Here is a 21,007-nt window from a genome sequence, read left to right as displayed (position 1 = left end):
TTTGCTTTAATAGCTGTATTTATTCGTTACATTTGTACGTATTTGCCCTAGATGCCGGTGTTTGATTATAAATAATTTGATATGAGATTGTTTTTTAATTTAAAATCGAAAATATACGTAAATATATCCAGTTTTTCAAAAAAATAAAATAATAGAGAAAAAATGTAAAGCACTAGGCATTTTGCGGACCTGGTAATTCAAATTATAATATTTTTCCTTAAATGCCAATTTAATGCTGAGATTTGCTGAATAAAAATTTTAATTCATTTTATTGTTCTACTATTTTCACAACCAAATCTGAATTTCCAGACCAAAATATGATTTTTTTTTCAATTTCGGGAATTCCCGGGACAAATTATAGAAAATCCCGGGATTCGGGAATTCCCGGTTTAGGAAAAATCCCGGGATTTTTGTCCCGGGAATTCCCGGGATGGACGCACTAAGTCTGACGTGAGCATGATAGGCTTTTTGTTTACACTTCGACATTGGCCCGTTTACATTTTTTTGCCTGAAATAGAATTTGATATGAAGTTTTTTTTTTTTTTCATTATTCAAAGTCTTCAATCGAGCGACAACGTCTCCACTGCATTATTTCGGCTTTTTTCAAGAATGTAACTGAAATTCCAATGTTATGTATGCATTTGTTCATGCTACCTAAATTGTTATAAAATTTATTCATGTGTACTTAATCCAAATCATATATTTTGCAATATTCTTCTAGTTTATCTTTTTTCAAAAAGACAATCTTTAATAGGAAATTAGTTTTTCAAAGAGTTTTAAAAATTTGGCTACACTCTTCAGAGCATCGATTCAGACCACCGCACTATGAGCAATCCGCCTGTAAGAACTGAGAGACTTCATCTCCAGGCAAGCAACGAACCAAAAAAATGCTCGTCATTTTCTCAACTCTATCTTTCGCCTTTTGTGGCTCTATCTCTTTCTTTACAAAGTGTTAAAATGATCTAGCCCTGTTCTTAACCGGTTCCTCATGCTCAGCTCCTCTCCTTCATTCTCCACTGTTTCGGTTGAAGTTCTTTCTGAGATCTTCAGCGAGTCCGTCCACCAGTAAGCTAATCACCGTTGAAGAGTAAATTGACTGCGATTCGATGGCAGAAATGGAAGACGAATACACTATCCTTGAGGAGATTCCAGTAACACCGCTCGTTTTCCCCAACAACACGAGTGATCAGGGAAAACTCCCGTTTGAACTGGACATTAGCGAAGTCATTCGCAACAACTTCGTGTTCAAGGTTCACTCCCTGGTTTATACGTGCAGAACCTGCGACAGAAAGTTCAACAATACCGGTAACTTCGAAAAGCACCTGCAAAGCCACAAAACCCAAGAAAAGACGCACGTTTGCGATATCTGCAACAAAGAGTTCAAATCGGTCGCCAAGTTAGAGAAACACAAGGAATCAGATCATGTGGTGCCCTGCAAAGACTGCCGGCAATCATTCCGGAACGCTGCCCAGCTTGCGAACCACCGGAGAACGAGCCACAAAGAGGATCGCCCGTTTCAGTGTGATCAGTGCGGGAAAGGTATGAAAACATCTTGGATGCTTAAACAACATCTTCTCACCCACCAAGCTGCTGCTCATCGTTGTGAGTTCTGCTCAAAGGCGTACAAGAGGAAAGACGATCTTCTCAAGCACTATGAAACGCATTGAAGGTGTACAAAACTTTTGCATATTCAGGGATTCAGATAACATTAAAAATCTTATAAAATGTATTTAAGCTGCTCAATAAACAAGATAAAACTCTGTAAGATATCTGTACTATTTTTCTTTCGCAAAAAAATGCCATCTAAAAAAATAAAATATATGTAAAAAACGTAAAATATGTGAGCATCACAAAAAATTCATTCCATTTCCAATTATTAAATGTGATTTAATTACAAAATAAGCACTGTATTACTCAATTCTTGTTTAAAAGCTTAGTTGAAAGTTTTAGAAAAAGCTCAGAATGAGCTGGTGATTTTTTTGTTTATAGCTGAAAGTTTTCTAACAAACGGGACAGATCAATGTGGATATTTGTGGATGTTTGTGTTTACGATGTTGGATGTTTCGATTGAATTTGAGTCTTAATCATGGGCATATTAGCCTGTCCCATTTTGAGGTAATGTCGAGGAATTCTAGGTGCTCACTTCTTAAATTATAGAATGATGTTAGGAACAATCTTTTCTTAGACAAGAGGAGGAGTTGTAGGAGTTGTAAATTTGATTGGATAAATTGCCATTTAGAATGAATCAAAATATTTTTTAACAATTTGTTGGGTTCGGGGTAAAACAGGTTTTCGCCTACTTGATACAGCATTTGACGTATTGATCATAGGGTAAATAAAATCTATTTCTTTTTTCTAAAATGTTTTATTTAATTATTTTTTAAATCAAAATTGCAATTCCAATACATTTAACTTACGTGAAATTGTCCGAGGATTCCGAATATGACAAAATTGAAACCAAAAAATGCCGCTATGGAGGCCAGCAGGGTAAAAACTAACGCTGTAAATTGTTTGTTGAAGAAAAATCGAAAAACTATGAGAAAAACTGCGATTGGCCAAAAAGTTAATACCATAGGCTTATAGTCCATGAATTTGCCTATCTTTTGACCTGTAGGAGTATGGATGTTGGAGGCTGTTGGAAAAAGATATTAAGGGTTTAAAAAAATCCATTTTTGACAGTAATTTGCAAAAGCTAAGAGAAAAAGTCAAACCAATCCTGGATGTCTATGGCACATTTTGAAGTGCTTCAAAAGACCTTTCGAATGCATCTAAGAGAGTTGGAATTGATGAAGTTTTACGGAAATGCGAGCAATTTTAAGATTTTTTATGTTTTTTTGACCTCAAACTTCAAAGCCCGTTTTACCCCACTTCCCTTTGTCGTAGAGGGCTCATATTTGACATGAGTTCATCTCATACATAGACAAACAAACGCTGAAAGTTTCATCCAAATCGGAGCACCTCGATACGACATCTAGAACAAACCGAGCAATATTTACAAATACTGCCTCTTAAAGGCCAAAATATGCTTTTTTCTAGTTATTTGGCCGTTGAATTGGAAGCTGGAATCTCATTTCATGTAAACAGTTTTGATTTGGAGCTACGCCCTTTTGGAATGTTATTTGTGGGTATTTATTAGCTGCAATTTAAATTGCTAGCAACTTCGGTCATATCTCGGTCCACTTTGATTGATGTTTTACTCACAGAACTCTTTATGATTAACGTTTTCTCACGTTCTGATTATCTTAATAATATAGAATGATCGCATTTTGTAATTTGGCGAATGTAGCTAATGAAGATAATCTGATGCGGTCAAATAAAATAAATAAATTGGGGTGTTACGGCCATTTCATGATTTCAATTGCGCAATACAGGTAAAAAAAAATTTAATATAAATTTGAATCACTGAAATGGATTCTACGTCCAATTTCACTCAAAATTGTGTCTATGACCAAAAAGTACGCTCAAAAATAGCCATAAAGTCGATTTTTTTGGGAGGTACAAATGTTGAGGGGGTGATCCGATTTAGATAAAATTCGGGATTCTTGCATGTTTTGATAGTATCAACAGTCCTGCCAAATTATGGTAACTTTCAAATTTGCATTTTTTCTTGCGCACCTCAGATGGATTGCTCCATACGTTTTCTCAACGGATGGAATAAGTGAAATAGATCTTGCGTACAACATTGTGTGCAAGATTTTGATTCGTAATACCGCCCATGCTTGTTCCCCATAACTTTTTTTTATTAAATGTATCTTCATTGAACATTCTTATGTATAATAATTACACTTCATTTACATTCTAAGTGGTATGGCTAAATGCTCCTCATCTTAATTTTTTTTCGTTTTGTTATTAACTGTTCACATTCATTTATTTATTTCAAATTGTTTTACATTTTTGCATTTAATCGAATACATTTGGGTAAAAAAGAAAAAAAACTTTGACAAATAATCCTAGCTTACCTTAAATAATATTCTTTGAAATATCCAAATTATTAGAACGAGTAAATTACGAACTATATTTTAAGATAAATCCTCCAAGCATTCTTACTTGTTCCGCACGAGTTTTGCAACCACGCAGTGTTGTTGTCATCTCGACGAAAATGTTCAGAAGTTCTTGTGGTGAAAACAGGTCACTACTGCCTTCATCCGTTGATGCTAGTTGGTTTTCCCTCGGTTGCTGACTGAAGCCTGGAGGTGTTGTATTCTCTGCAACTTTTTGCCGCTGATTCAATGGCAATGGCTGCAGATTTGGAACCACTCGAACAGATCTCAAACGTCCGTGAAAGTTGGTGGTGTTTTGCGACGATTTGGCTGGTGCCTCGTCGTCGCTTGCTGCCGAATTTTTACAAACTCAGCTCGTTTTGGGCAGCTTCGATTCTTAGTCAAATGGTCGCCACCGCAATTGAAGCATTTGGCTTCGATGTTCTCGTTGATTGTGTTGCAAGCTTGAGTTTTGTGCTCACCTCCGCAGGTTGCACAACGACTCTTGATGAAACAGTTCCTTCCACCATGTCCAAACTGCAAGCAGTTCGAACATTGCATCACGTCACGGTGCACTGGACGATAACGTTCCCAAGTTGTGTAGCCGCAAACTGCCTCCAGGAAATCACCCACCACGTCGGAGTGATCACGGACCGCGACGTGCTTCTTGCTTGTCCGCTTGCTGAGATGCGACCGCCCGACTGACAGCCGCACGCTGTCATCGAGCAGTTCCCTGTTGTCACTGCGAGAGTGCAATAGGCACTCTCTACATTGACTGGCACGCTCTCATGCGTGTGCCCCACACATCTCCCTTCCTCTCTAAAATAAAATAATTTGATGTTATGTTGAATTGCACATATTACATTTAAAACTAACATCGACAAGTATCTATACAAATGTTTCTGATAAGAAGGTTCCTTTGTTTTGTTCTGGTATGGCGAATAACAATTTAACACTTAGGGGTTTTTTGTTTTCGCCGCGGAATCTGACTGCCACTGGATTATTAGTCCAGTGCGCGGTCTGATTTATCCATACAGGCTGACAATATTTCTACCATCACGCACCGCATTTTCTCTTATCACTCGTCTGCTTAAATACATTTTTGATCAACGCTTGTTAAAATAAATATCCTTCGTTAAGTTTTCGCAAAAACTATAATTCTTTTATCATTTTCCCCTTTTCACTTTTCATAAAAGGTCATCATTCTAACCTTTTCCATTTCTCTTTATGGCTGTTTGTATCCTGTCGTTTAAGATTCCTTCTAAAATCGCGCAAAAATTTTATAATTTATCTGTTCCGTTTCCTGAGTGATTAAATGATTTAAACTTTCTCTTTAACATAAGATCTTGTTTCGCATAAGAAGTCTGTTCCCTATCTTCTTTTGAGTGGGATGCCTGACCACACTTTTGTCTTTTTCTTACCCAATGATTAATCTGACTTCTCTTTTTATCTTTACCGTGTGGTTCACCCAATTCCACACTTCTCTTTTTTCTTCAAATAGCCCGGCTTCTCTCCTTTCCCTTTGACGAGCGGTTCACCTCTCTATTTTAATCTATCTATCCCTCTATCCTTCTAAGTATCTATATTTATCTTTCCCTCTTTATCTATCTACCAAACTCTTTCATAAGCTAGCTCTCTCCTTATCTAACCTTCTCTCTATATAATTCCCTTTATATATCCCTATCTATCTTTCTATACCTATCTCTTAAACTCTTACATTCGCTAACTCTGTCCTTATCTAACCCTCTCTCTGTCTAATTCTCTCAACCTCCCCTGTCTCTAACACCCAGCTACATTAGTTATTGTAAACAATAAACCTAAACTAGTCACGATCTTTCTCAAACCTTAAACTATTTAAACCCACATTAACGTATTTCCCAGTTCCGAAATATTTCAGCAGAGCTGGTTTTGCTAGAATGCTGTAAGAATATCCAGCTCTGTGAGAACTCTGCTAGAATTTTGCTAGAACGTGACTGGGTTGGCATGCTTCATTTTCTGCGAAAAACCAGATTCTACATAACCAAAATGTACAGCTTAATGAAAACACTAGTCTAAGAAAACAACTAAGTCATTTGTTACGTTCCTGGCGTACTCTGAGCGATTTAAGCCACTCAGTTGTTCGAAGCACATGTTTGAACATACTCACAATCCTCATCCAACGATCAGTGACTCTTTTTATTCCCTTTTCCGATCGGTCCGTACGAATGCACTCTTCCTTCTCCCTTTAAGAGTGGGCTTCTAAAATACACCCTTCTTTTAACTCTACAGAGTGGTCTGATCTACCGCACTCTTCTTGTTTATTTTTGAGTAGTAAGCGCTTACTCGTCTTTTTCCCTTAGAACGATCGATTTTTTTTTAGAAATTATGACTTTGCCTAGCGGTCCTCGGAAACACGCTGTGGTGGTGCGGTCTCAAACTCTCCCACACCTTTGAGTAGTCCCTCAAACTACACTCTCTCTCATTCGAGCGGTCTCAAAACACGCTTTGGTGGTGCGGTCTCAAGCTCACACACACAACTTGAGTGGTCCATCAGACTTCATCCTTTCTCGTACGAGCGGTCCTCAAAACCTCGCTCTGGCGGTGCGGTCTCAAACTCACACACACACCTTGAGTGGTCCATCAGACTTCACTTTTCCTCTTCCGAGCGGTTCCAAAAACTCGCTCTGGTGGTGCGGTCTCAAACTCACACACACACCTTGAGTGGTCCATCAGACTTCACTCTTCCTCTTTCGAGCGGTTCCAAAAACTCGCTCTGGTGGTGCGGTCTCAAACTCACACACACACCTTGAGTGGTCCATCAGACTTCACTCTTCCTCTTCCGAGCAGTTCTCAAAAACTCGCTCTGGTGGTGCGGTCTCAAACTCACACACACACCTTGAGCGGTCCATCAATCTTAACTCCTCCTTTCCGAGATTGGGTCTCCTGACCTCGCACACATACATACCACAAACTATTCCATGCGTCAAATCTTCTCCAAAGGTGTTCTTTACAAACACTGTTTAATTTCTCAACGACTACTACTTTCTCATCACCAACGCACAACACCAACCGCAATCCGTACGGCACTTTCCCAAACAAACAAAAATACTGGAACAAACCCGCAGTGTGAGTGATTTCCTGGATGATTTCAAAGTGAAAACTGCAGGATTTTCTATAATAAAGTAAGCAAAATATATGCCACGGTCGCCAAAATGTGTAGCCGCAAACTGCCTCCAGGAAATCACCCACCACGTCGGAGTGATCACGGACCGCGACGTGCTTCTTGCTTGTCCGCTTGCTGAGATGCGACCGCCCGACTGACAGCCGCACGCTAAGAACTCTGTTCCCTATCTTCTTTTGAGTCGGATGCCTGACCACACTTTTGTCTTTTTCTTACCCAATGATTAATCTGACTTCTCTTTTTATCTTTACCGTGTGGTTCACCCAATTCCACACTTCTCTTTTTTCTTCAAATAGCCCGATGATGTTGAAAATTGCCCGAACTGCCTTCAGCTCAGACGGCGTTGTCGATCCTTTCTCGAGATGAACCAAGTACAGTTCGACGTCGTCGTGCTATCTTGTCGCACCCGCCATTTTGACGTTTCGAGAAAAACGCGTTTGAAGCAGTATTTTTCTCTTATATTTCAGAAAACTGTGATGCTGACATATGTGATAAATCAAATGAAACAAAGTGATTGTTTTATTTAAAAATATTTATATTTACAAATTACCTTTCGCTGTTGCTTTCCATCAATATTACTCGCTCAATAGTCGAACATTTATTGCAGTAAACTAGCGTAGCTTATTTTAAACCGTCTTATAAAGAACGCACAGTGTGTGTGTGTAAATCATCAGCTTAGTAGTCAGTCATACTTCTAGATCACTTGAGAACCTAAAAATAAATCCGACTCTGCGGGTGTGTGTGTGTGCCAAAACGCCCTGTAGTGTGTGTGTGTGTGGTTGTTTATCCCAGAAACCAAAACCAATGAAGAAAATCACGACAGAGCAGATTAATCACCCGCTTGCTTGATAGAAGATAAGGAGGGAAAGAGAAAGGTGGACAGCTAGAGAGAACGAACAAACACATCCCAATGGACGCCACAGTCATGGGGGCGCAATCGGAGGACGCATTTGAAATTATTATACCCGAATAAGCTCCAACTTGAATCTCCATTTTACGTTCTAGCATTTACACGGCTATGATAAAATAAATAAATAAATAATGCAGTCCAGTCCTCGCTACGGCGTCTACAGTTCAGGAGTTGGCCGCTTTCGCACGTACTTGGCAAAGTAGTCCGGCCGCCAGCACTTGCACGATCCGGGGATTAGGAACCAGTCGTAGTACAGACGCACTTGGAAGCATCCAATTTCGTCGTGGCCATCGCAGTGTTGGTCCTGCTTGCGAGTCGCGTGATTGCTGCTGCTGCTTTCGTACGAAGATCCATCCGCGCCGGTTGGGAGTCCAGCTCGCTTCTGCAGGTACTGTTGGTAGGCTTGGAAGTCCTGGATCGAGGGGGCGGGTGTCGTGGAGGTAGATGTGGTGTAGTCTTCAGCGTTGGGATAGAAGATTTCAGCCACGAGCAGACTGACCCAACGAGGTGACGACAGGCATCCTCCGTCCAGGTAGTGGCAGCGAGCCTGGAGACAACGGGTCACCTCGACGGTTTGCGTAAAGTATCCTTCATATGGGATCTGGACGACGTACCGCCACGATCCCTGGTAGTTCTTGGCAAACACTGGCGTAGCGTACTCAACCTTGGCCGGGCACGGAGTCGGAGGTCCTTCGTACCGTGGGGGTGGTGGGTAAGCACTGGGCACTTCTTCACGACGTTCCGCGACCAGCTTGCTGCTGATGGGTTCACCCTGGATGGCGCGGTACAGGGCACAGAACACACCACCTCCGTCGCAGAACTTGCGCGGCGTACGAGGCTCCTCTTCGTCCTTGCGTGCCTCCTCGGTCATCCGGATGCCCTTGCCCATTCGACGACCGATTCTAGAGGGAAGAAATGAAACAGGTTTCTTAAATTGTGACCCTGTTGATTGGCACCTTTGAACCTACCCATTGTCGTCAAACTGTTCGACTGGTTCTTCTGGCAAGATCTGTGTTACCTTCGGGAGCGTATCATCAGCCTTGAGCACTGGCAAAGTTTTCGACAAAAACTTCAGTGTTTGGTTTCTGATGAGCTCGCTGGAAATTGAATCAAATTAGCTGTTGCAATGATCAATACGTTACACTTTTGAAACGCACAATGGGTAGGGCTCCCCCAGGACACTTTGGCGCATGGGATTGCGCGGAATCTTGCCCTTATTAAGGTCTCCGCACAGGTTGTTCGCGGACACGTACGGTTTGGCGTTGGTGGCATCCTTGCAGTCGATGTTGATGTGGGTGTACGGCGGCGATCGCACCTTCGGAGGTACAGCAGACGGGGACTCGATGAAGGCGTAATATCTGCATGAATAAAAATGTTTCAATGTAAAGTTCGTCATCCCGATTGGAGGTTCATTAAAAATATACCCCTCAGGTGGCTCCTCCGAATCTAAAAGGTCATCGGCTCTGATCTGCAGACAACATCCGAAAAGTAACTGCAAAAAGATGAAAAAGAAACGAATATTAAAAACAACGTAACGTACTGTTAAGTCCATAATCCAAATATAACTTAATTGCAAGCAACATGATCTGTTTTCGCTTTCCACGAAGCATCTCAAGAAGGAAATTATTTCACCGGATGGTCCCCCAACATGAAAATGAAAAGGAAATCGATTTTCGTCTTGCGTGAAATTAACTATCGATTTCGGATGATCTAATACACAACGTCCGATCGCAACAATGCAAATTCACTTGCTTTTGACCACCATCATCATCTTCATCATCCCGGTGCGGTTAAGAAAGAAAGCACGCAAGTTGATAGTGAAACGATGGTTAATCCATTACATGACCGACGCGTATAATTACTCACTCGCTCGTGCCAAGTCCACCGCAAGGTAATGGACACGATCTGAGTCAGCGAAAACACGAAAACACTCTCGGTTTTTGCGCGCAGCCACGCGGATGCTGCGTGGCGCTGGACCAGTCACGACAGCACCAGGTGAATCAGCACAAAAGAAAAGAGCACCACTTTCTTTGGCCCCGGAACAGCGCTGAACCTGTTGTGTCCACTCGTCAAAGCACGCAATGGCAAGGTTGTGGTCAGGTGAATTTACATGATCAACTTTCTTATGCACAGGACCGATATCCCTGGGTTTGAGGAAAGACTGCTCTCCTACTTGTATTATGAATATTCAAAAGTTTTAGCTTATTGGCTTAACATAAAGAAAGTTATAATTAACTTGTTTTCACTTTATCGATATACTGGATTTATTAACAATTATATCGATGCATAATTACACTATAATTTGTGTAGTATTAATAACAATATAATACCAAATACTATTTTTCATAAATTGCAGCAGATAACCGAGAGTGAAATGATCTCAATTCTTGTTGATAGGGTGAAACAGAGAAAGCATAATTACCGTTCTACAATAAATGTAATGGGACCATTCATAAATCACGAGAACACTTTTTTTAAATCTCAGACAACTCCTCCTCACCCCCCTTCCCCTCCCCCCACGTGGAAAATTTCCATACGGAACAAATCTTTTTTGTATGGAGCGTAAACAATCGCTGGAACTCCCAGGCCAAATCTCATTCCAAACCTTTTGCTCTTTTGATTTGGATCCTGCTAGTTTGTAATGAAATTGCTGAATAATGATAATTTTCTTCCTTGTTAACTGTATTTACACTTTTGTGTTCTTCAAATTGCTCGAAAATTTGAAATTTCAAAAAAGCTACACAAACGTTGAGACAAAACCAGTGGAGGCTTTCCATACAACCAAAGAATCCATTTTATGTCATTGGTTCACCCATACAAGTCTCTCCATACAATTTTAGCAGCTGTCCATACAAAAATATACGTAAAAGTTTGAAAATCTGTAACTTTTCAATGAATTTTTTGGATGATTTGGTGTCTTCGGAAAAGTTGTTGGTATTGATGAGGACTATTAAAAAAATGGTAAATGGAAACAAATTAGACGATTTTTAAATTACCTTTTTGCACAAAAACTAAATTTCCCATGAATCCCATGAAGTGTGTTCGCTTTATAAGCGAATGGTCCTGGGTTCGATACCCATCTGCTCCCAAAGAGAAAGTTATAGACTCATTAAAATTTGAATTAAATGAAAAACTTGAAGCTCACGGCGGGGTTCGATTCCCTGTCCTTAAGATTGGCAAGCAAAAATGCTTTCCACTTAACCGTGGAGCATTGGTAGCTTGAGGAGGACTAAGACTGATATAGTTGAATCCAAGAATCGGACTAAGAATCAAATTGAATGCAAGTTGAATATCAGAACTCAAACCAGATTGCATGCAAGATTGCAAGCGCAGTTGAAATTGAATCTAAAAATACCTCGCTAAAAATAGCCTGGGCGACTGATAGAATTCGTCCAATAAGAGATGAGAAGAATTGAAAGCTTTCTCATTAGAAACAAGAACACACGAAGAATTCGAGCAACAATGCAAAAACGGTCGTAACCAGGGGGATGCTAAAGGCCGCCATCTTGAGTGATTGAGATTGATAACGCGCATAAACTGCGCACAGTGAAAACAAAAATGTTTTTTTTATTCATAATTAATTTTTTTTTATAAGAATTACTGTAGTGAAAGTCAAATTACACAGTAGTTAAGTTAAACGTTTCATGTGATAAAAGTACAACTTTAAATGAGGTCATCGGCCCGTATGTGCTTAATAATCTCAACTTTAGTAGTTTATTTCGCAAATAAATTGATAAAAATCACCTCACAAACATACACTAACTTTTAAACGTACATTGCGGTAAAATATAACATAAAAACAATAATTACTTTATTTCCATTTCATGCCTGCAGTTTTTGTACTTTTTTTCACAGTGCGCAGTTGCTTTGTTTTGATTCCGTAACGAACAGCTGTTCTTTTGTGCTGGAGCCGAAGCTGACATTTCCCTTTTGTTCTGGCGCCGAAGTTGACAGCTTGTGTTGGCTACGGGCTAGCTGCCTGTAGTGAGATATAGATGTCGCCCCCCTGGTCGTAACCTCTCGCCTAGGGTGGCTCCTAAGACCATATACCTTCCTAAAAACTGTCCAACTCCAAGCGAAACTTACTTGAGGATACCGTGGAGATTTTCCCTAAAAACTCTGAAAAAAGTGGAGCATCAACACTTCCCGTCTTCCAAATCCCTTTCCTTGTCCCTGGTGCGCGGTGGAGATGGGAGCGGCCGGCAATGGACGGCGGCCATGGTGGTGAGAATCTAGTTCAGGTGGAATTGGTTCTATTCCCAATTATCGATTCCTAGGCAACTTGGGCTTAGACAATCATCACAGCTCATGGCGAAAATCCAGTTTGTAATCCGCTAAAATCACCGTCGAAGCGAAAGAGTACTTTTTGATAAAGTGCCCTTTTTCAAGTCAAAGCCACCGAAAGTTTTGTTTCAAAGAAATATTTGCAGACTTTCGATTTTTGAAAACAGTGATTATGAGTGACCAATTCTGATTTTTTTTTTTTTTTTTGAGTTCAATTTTGCTATAAAATTGTCGAGATATTGAAGATTGTGCTGGTTGCTGAGGTTAAAGAAAAAGAAAAAGGAAAACTGACAAACAAACAAACTCGCACTTTTTCGCGTTTGACAGTTTGCCAAACTCGCCAATTTGTTTGCGGCAAACTCGCAAACAAGTCAAAATGCATGCAACTGACGTTTCTGCAAACACATGTTGGCGAAACAATAACGCAGATTTTTAATGCTAAAAAATTAAATATTCGTGAAACTTTCCGATCTATTCGAAAACAATATTTCGATAATTTCAAATTTAAGTTTAATTTTTGCCTAGGCTTCATCTAAGCAGTTACGTCACGTTAAAATCAGCCAAAATTTCACGCTTCTCAGACCCCCCTCTTCCCCAAGAGCGTAGCATTCTTTATGGTTGACGCCTAATAGCAACGTTCAAGGGTGATAAGAAATGAGTCAAGGGACGTTTTCATGGTGATTTCCATGAAATTTGATCAATAATATTTTCTTTCCTATATGTTAAAAAAAAGTATGCAGTCATTTTTGTATTGTCCCAGTATATGCCTCTAAGCATTTCTGAAAAATGAATAAATGATAATGATTTCATTCCAGAGTAAAAAATTTGAAAACAGGCAAATAATGAAAAGTGGTTCTAAAAACATGAAAAAACTAATTGACAAAAGTTAATGCTAAGAAGTGGTAGTATTAGCTACAAACTCTCAGTGTGCCCCCAAGTGGATTCTGTTTTAACACTTAGACCACTAAGTCACTAAATGATTTGAAGGTATCGTTGTTGTTTGTTTACCGTGGCAATTGCTCCTGGTAAGATTAAAAAAATAAACTTAATTTCACGGCAAATTGGATGTTTGGATTTATTGTTTTAGCAAATACTTTTTAAAATCCATTCGAATCACATTCACCTAAATCCACGGTCCCACTTCCAGAAATAGCTAATAACTCCGTTTCGCTCGATTCGGCCCGATTCAGTTCAATGAATATTCCCGTTACTCACAGATTACGACAGTCTGGTGTGAAACAACAAAAGAAAAAAAGTTCCAAATTGCTTAACAGCGGCACATCCCGCACCAGCTCCAATGGAGCACAGCTAAGATCTTAATTCACACCACCGCAAGTCCTGTTTGTTCTACATATTTGCTGGTTGGTGGAAAGTCTACTTTTTACTGTTTCATTTTCCCTGAGACTCTAAACACATACACGGAGCGATGGAGCATTGAAGTGAAACCAGTTAGCGGAAGAGTTGCTGCTGCTGCTGATCTAGTTTAAACGGTAAAAGAAGAAGTGTTCATTGCTGATAAAGATGCTGCTCCCGGGCGCAACCAATATCAGCATCACAATTGCGGTTACGGATAAACCCACTCATGCATTCGGCCTCGGCTCACCTGATCCTCACCTGAGTGGGGTAAGTGGTTAATATCACCGGCGACCTATTTTTTTTCCAACCAATTGGCGGCTACTTTTCACGCCACGCCATCCTGTACAACACGTTGTGAGGAGGAAATGAGCTTCGTGTACTCTCTTGTGTACCACTTGTCCGACTCTCACCTCCAGGAAGGCCACCCTCCCGTGCCAAACTCTCCCCTCGAAAACCACTCAATTCTCCCCAACCAGAGTGCCTAATTTGCTTTGCCAACACACATCAGGGATTGCAATTTGCGTTTTCAGGCACGCGTTGAACGCTACTCCAGCATTTTGATACTCCAATCGCGCAGGTGAAAATCTTTGAGCCAACTTTTTTAACCCTCTAATGTCCATTTAGCTTATTATTCCCCATCCATAAAAAAATACACTAAGAACATCGGTTCTTTAAAAAACCTAACTCCCATCGATTTAAGTTTTCTTTTTTTTATATTCCTTTGTTTTCCATGAATTTATGCAAAGAACAAACTTTCGGTTAATTTCGCCATAACGAAATAAACAACATTAACACGCTTAGAAAGGGAAATTGAATAAAGGCTCGTGGTTTCGTAAAAAAATGTCAAGATACTCACCAAACAAAGCCACGGACATTTGAGGGTTAAAATAAGCTCAAGTGTTGCTGTCGGCTTCTGCCAAAAAAAAGTTGAAACGAGTTCAGGCAATCAAGTGGTCAGTTAATTTTTGCCAAGATGAATCTTCACAGGGTGTTAAATTCCGTTTTTTTTTTGAAATTTATCTCAACCAAACCCGCAACCGGAGTGGCCACCAGACCCAAGTAACATTTTTTTCCAGGAGCTCTACAAGAGCTCTTCAAGATAGCTACAGCATAGCAGTTTGGACCGCGGTAGGATAAAATTGTCTTCAAAACTTCTTCAGGAAAATGTTACTTGGGGACAGACACCCGGTTCGCGTTACGGGTGTGTATCTATATGCACCGATTTGTTCCGTGGAGGCAGCGAATTAGCATGATAAAATTATATGGCCACGTCGTTTTATGAAAAGAGCTGCTCGTTTATACGCTCTTGATATGATGGACTCGGATGTGAAATCATTAGCAAACCGGGTAGAGCAATTTGCTGGTTGCTATAGGATTTTCTTTGATAGATTGGGTTTCTGTATTGATTTTGTTTCTATATTTGTGTGAGGCTATTAGTGTAGATTCAGTGTTCTCAACCGGTGAGGGGAATCTTGAGTGTTTCATCTTTGAAGGTGGCTAAGAACATAGCTGATTAAAACTTCAAAATTCAAAAATGTATCTCGAAGAAATGGGAAGTTCCCTCGAATTGTACAGAAAACTTATTAGAAGGATTAATGTTTTAAAATTATCTTAAACATGAATAATTCCATAAAAAATGTTTTGAAATTTACTTTTGAGTTGTTTGCATCTCTTTGAACATTACCAGTATTTTTAATATATTATTATAATTTTTTTGTGATTTTTTGCATTCTCTTAAGGTGAAGCCGTTGATCATTTTCGAAGAAAATTAATCATCACTATAAAAAATTGTGTATTAAACTCAATTTAACAAATTTCAGCACCAAAAGGAATCAGCATGAGCCGGTTGTGGGCTTCTTGAAGCCACTGAAGGAATTTTTGATCTAAATCAATTTTGCTTCAAAATTTATATACTTTTGTGGCACAGTCATTGACGTCCTAGTTGGCAATCATTGATTAATGACGATTTCCATAACTTTACAAGGAATAGGATAATCGTTACCAAAAGGAATCAGCATGTGTAGGGCACTATCCTTAACAACTTGTTGAAGGAATTTTGTCAAAATATTGAAAGCGACGCAAAATTTATATCTTTGAATAGTCTGCGATCAGCAGAGAAGCGAGTCAGACGTGCGTCCCTCACAAACCAAAGAAGTGCTAAAAAGTGCAAAAAATGCCTCACGGCAAGAAAAAGAGGCGATCCTCGCCAGCAGGATCGGCAGATTTGAAGAAGTTAAAGAATGCCGAAGTGCTACCTGCGCAAAGCCAGGCAGTTTGAGCAAGGACGCTCAAAATTCGTCTGGAAACCAGTTCGCTACCCTCCCTGTGGACGTGAGTGAGAAGGAGGAATCTGAACGACAGGAAAAGTTGCCACCCATTTTTGTGAAAACATCGTCATCGGATTCGGTGCGAAAGTAGCTGACCGGGTTTATCAAATCTGGTGCTTTACGAGCTTCCATTCGCTTGTGTGCTGATGGACTCAAAATTCTGCTACCTACCAGAAAGGATTACAACTACGTTCGGGATTTCCTGAACAATACACAGCTTCCGTGGACGTGAGGTTACGGGTTTCGCCTTGTAAGCGGAAGGTGATGGGTTCGATTCCTGTCTGGCTCGGCAAAGTCAGATCCCTTTAAAGAGTAATTCTACTCACTGGGAATACTGACCGGTAGGGGATGGGTTTCGACTAGCGGCGTGCTGGGTTTCCAATCCAGAGGTCGTGAGTTCGATTCTCGTACCGGGATGATGAAGTTTTAAGTGAAGTAAGAACGCTTGGAGAATTTATCTTAAAATACAGTTCGTAGTTTACTCGTTCTAATGATTTTGAATATTTCAATGAATTTACTTTTTTAGTTTTAAGTTAGGATTAGTTGTTAAAGTGATTTTTTTTCTTTCGATTCGTATTCGATTCAATGCAAAAATGTAAAACAATTTGAAGTAAATAAATGAATGTGAACAGTTAATTAGAAAACGAAAAATATAACAAAGATGAAGAGCATGTAGCCATACCACTTAGAATGTAAACGAAATGTAATTATTATAAGAAAGTTCAATAAAGACATATTTAATTTCAATTTCATATATCTTTGAAGGAAAAATCATGACAATGATGGAAGTCTTCATGTTAAACAGCAGATAATTGAAAAATTGGGTTTCTTCAATCATCTGAGGTTTTAAAATCTTCCAAAATGGTTCGTATTTCTGGATTGTTCTGTTTATTACTTATTTGTCATATTTTTTTAAATTTTTTGTTAGTTGAGAGCAACTTTTGAAAAAATCAATATTTGTGAGATTTTGCATTCACTTCATTCTGTTTTCAAGAAGTTTGCACTTTAAAAAACAATTAAAATCGCTAAAAATCAGTCAGATTTTGTTTACAGTGCTCTTATTTCAGGTTTGACTATCGTTTTGTTAATCCAAGTTGCAAAAAACTCCGATTTTATGAAATGAAATCAATTCTATTTTTTTTTTTTCAAGTAAAAAATAAAAATTCAATTTTGAGCTTGCTTTTAAAATTATGTAAACATAGTGTTAAAAAGTGTTTTGTAGAGCAAATACACCCATTATCATCACACCAAGCATTTTGACCTATTCTCGTCACTTTAGCAGTTTGAAACTATTCAAATAAAATAAATCAGATACATCAACAATAGAGAGTTGCTGCTCACTTTTATTATTAGAGCTTTATATTACTTTGAAAAATAAAAAATATATAATTTTCCATACAAATTTGGCAGCTGGCCATACAAAAATGATGTATGAAAATTCATAAATCTGTATCTTTTGAAGGAATTTTTTGATCGATTTGGTGTCTTCGGCATGGTTGTAGGTATGGATATGGACTACACTGGAAAAAAAATGATACACGGTAAAAATAATTTTGGTGATTTTTTATTTAACTTTTTGTCACTAAAACTTGATTTGCAAAAAACACTTTTTTTCATTTTTTGATATGTTTTAGAGGATATCAAATGCCAACTTTTCAGAAATTTCCAGATTGTGCAAAAAATCATTGACCGAGTAAAGAATTTTTGAATCAATACTGATTTTTTTCAAAAAATCGAAATAATGGTCGCTAAAATTTTTCAACTTCAAAAAGTACTTTAGTGAAATTTTGATAATGTGCACCGTTTTCAAGTTAAATCCATTTTAGGTGACTTTTTTGAAAATAGTCGAAGTTTTCCATTTTCTCAATTTTTTTTTACCGTGTTTAATTTATTTCAGTGTAGTCCGTATCTATACCTACAACTTTACTCAAGACACTAAATCGATCACAAAATTCCTTCAAAAGATACATATTTTTGAATTTTCACACATCATTTTTGTATGGCCAGCTGCCAAATTTGTATGGAAAATTATATGGACAAACTAATGATGCAAAATGGCTTCTTTGGGCATACCGAAGGCACCAAAAAAGTTTCAGTCGGATTAAAAAATACAAAAATTAAAATTTAAGAAAAAAGACCGATTCCGTAGAGAATTGCTCAGCTGAGAAAAACACACAACAAGTTTATCCCACACATAGGGGAGAGTGGGAAGACTTGATTCTCGGGGACATTAGATCCCAAGCCTGTATCTCTTCAGCATGTTGGTAGAAAATCTCTTCAGCTTTTTCAAATGTTTTGTAAACAAAAATTACCAGCTTTTGTAAACATGCTCAATGTTGGTCTAAAAAGGAATATTTAAAGTTTACAAATATTTTACATACTAAACTTGTTTAATTTTTAACACAAATGTTAAGGTTTTATGTGAAATCGATGTAACTTATAGAAAATCACGCTTGGCATGATTCGAAGAGTTCATCTGATTAAATACCCTTATCACCCAAACATAGATGAATGTTTAAGGTTAAAGGTCGCGTTTTATCGTTGGTGAACAAAATCTTTTCATACAAAAACGTCTCCTTTAAATCGTTAATAACTCGTCACGATTAAATCGGATCGTTTTGCGGTCCTCGACAAAGTTGTTTGTCATAAAATTTTACAAAAACTTTTTAATTTCAAAGAGCCGCAATATCTTTTCGAAAGTTTAGTTTTCAGTCGTTCAAATCGCACAAATTATATTATAATACCAGTTCACCACACTAACTTTATGGGAAATTCATTCGCAGTTCGAGGTGCGAATGATTTGCCGCATAATTTAAAATCTATAAATTCATTTAGTGAATTCAAGCTTAGGTGTAAAGAGCATTTAAAAAAATCAATTTAAGTTTTGTTTTGATTTTTGATTAAGCAATGCGTTGTATTACACACTCTTTTATAACTACATACACAGCTGATAATCAGTCTTAAACTTATTACTGAATTCTACTTAAACAGGTAATTTGTCATTTTATCGACATCGACATTTTTATTTCTTTAGTTTATTTCGTTTTAGTTTTTAATTTAATTTTTAGTTTTTAGTTTTAACGAAACAAAAGGTCCTTACCATTTAAGTCAATGTATACAAAAAGGTACGGTATATTTTTGAAAAATAAAATACAAATACAAGTAAGAATCTCACACTTGACACTTTTAGCAGACTTTTCAAATGTTAGCTTTTCCTTATACATTTTACCGATTTTTTCATGCAAACTTCAACGATAAAAAGCAACCCTTAACCCTTAACCGATTTGGCTCGAAATTAGCACAGTTACTTAGTTTTGTTTAAAGAATCGAGCCAGTGAGTGTCTCCTACGATTTTCCAAAATTTTAATTTTTCCTTGTCACCCTAGTATGCAGTATTTTTTCATTTGTTTTTAAACGCATTTGAACGCAATCCGTCAACTTCATTTTTTAGGTTAAGAATAATCAAAACCGTTGTTTTAAACCCAGTTTTATAGAAATTTCAATGTAAGGAATAAAAATCACACAAAACAAAACCTACAAAACATAAAACTCATTTTTGTCTCACTTGAAAGCAAATCTTAAAAGCTGCGTGAGAAAATGCAGCATAATTAACATAGAAACGTCCAGGAAAGCCCCGAAACCTACATCGCTTCGAGGAAGTCACAAACTGGAACGAGAGAATCTTCAAACAATGGCCACAATAAATCATAAAAAAAACTTTAATTACAGTCAACATCGTGAGATGAATTGCTCAGCTAAAAAGCTCCGATCAATGCACACACTGCAGAACAACACCGTTTGCGTTCGTTGTCGCACTGAGAGCCACTTTCCAGCAACAGATCCAGTCCACAGACAACGAGTTTTTCACTTTGCCAACGCCACCCCGTCCGGTTCGTTCATCTCGGTTGGGGAAAGTTGACTATCAAATGTCCGCCCGCCCGTCCCGTAACCTGAATAAAAACAACTTTGCGGCGCACCCGCACTGTTCTACAGATCGGTCCTCACAAACGACCCTTTCAGTCGTCAAAGACTCGATGAGAATCAGCGCTACTGTCTGTTGAAGCGTTGACGTGAGGCGAGAGACTTCAACGCTGTAAGTGACGAACAGGTTCCGAATAAGCTGCATGAAATCGACAGGAATGAATTAAATTTCACTTTCCCAAATTGTGGGCATTCCTTTAGGGTGACGACGACGACGACCTGCTCCTGGCGCGGCTCATTAGGCAAATCTCTGGACCCGATTTCGCAGAGTGTGTTCCGTGTGTTTGTGTATCGATCCCCAATACAAGAAAGTCAATATCAATTAAGAAAGGCAAAATAACAGTTCCTCACTCGGCGTGACCCAGAAACACATTTCACTAGACAAGTTTGTCGTCGCTAGTTCCGTTGATATTCCACAAAACCGGGCGCACGTACATGGCACACATACAGCGAGACACACACGCACAGTCTTTGGACTCGTTTTGCAAAGCATCGGCTCTGGAAGAGGAGTGGTCGTTTTCACTCAAATAATTCCCCGTTGCACAGTCGAAAGTAGAACGCAATTTGCATAGTTATTTTTGGGGAAAACGTTTGATCACTTTCCGATCGTTCGACACCTGCTGCACTTGTACTAGCCACCTTCGTAACGGTCACCACCTCGAGGTCACTTGATCCCCAAGACCCCGAAGAGTTGTTCTACGACCTCAGACACCTCCCGAAGATGCTTACCAGGAACACTAGATAGCTCATTTTGGCCATTTAATCCGGAAATGGCGCGCACGTTCCGCAACTGCAACAATTCCGCGAACCTTACACAAAAAGAAGTACACTCCGGGAAGACTTGACTCTAAGCGACGAACCCGCGACGAACTGAACGGCTCGGGACCTGAATGAGCACTGTTTTGCTGCCGCCGAGACCACCAGCCAGAAACAGATGGCCAAAGAAGAAATTTCTCGTAGGCTGTTCACCTTTCTTCGCTGGCTGACTGCTGCTGCTGCTGCTCTCTTC

At 39.0% G+C, this 21,007-nt stretch overlaps 2 protein-coding genes across 2 annotated transcripts; one reads left to right on the top strand and one right to left on the bottom strand.

Moving 5' to 3' along the window:
- The first annotated feature begins 1,115 nt into the window (after positions 1-1,115).
- LOC6033511 (zinc finger protein 497) lies at positions 1,116-1,667 on the top strand. Its single transcript, XM_038261113.1, has 2 exons — positions 1,116-1,539; positions 1,588-1,667. Exons 1-2 carry the CDS (start codon positions 1,116-1,118, stop codon positions 1,665-1,667), a joined length of 504 nt encoding a protein of 167 aa, XP_038117041.1.
- Positions 1,668-7,654: 5,987 nt separating this feature from the next.
- LOC6033510 lies at positions 7,655-20,908 on the bottom strand. The gene is made up of 5 exons (XM_038265994.1): positions 20,728-20,908; positions 9,475-9,542; positions 9,208-9,408; positions 9,019-9,147; positions 7,655-8,952 (listed from the first exon to the last, which is right to left on the bottom strand). Exons 1-5 carry the CDS (start codon positions 20,755-20,757, stop codon positions 8,208-8,210), a joined length of 1,173 nt encoding a protein of 390 aa, XP_038121922.1. The 5' UTR covers positions 20,758-20,908; the 3' UTR covers positions 7,655-8,207.
- Positions 20,909-21,007: the final 99 nt, after the last annotated feature.

Source organism: Culex quinquefasciatus, chromosome 3 (assembly GCF_015732765.1).
Source record: "Culex quinquefasciatus strain JHB chromosome 3, VPISU_Cqui_1.0_pri_paternal, whole genome shotgun sequence".
Taxonomy (NCBI): Eukaryota; Metazoa; Arthropoda; class Insecta; order Diptera; family Culicidae; genus Culex; species Culex quinquefasciatus.
The sequence above is the reverse complement of the archived record's forward strand: the minus strand, read 5'-3'. Positions and strand labels throughout refer to the sequence as shown.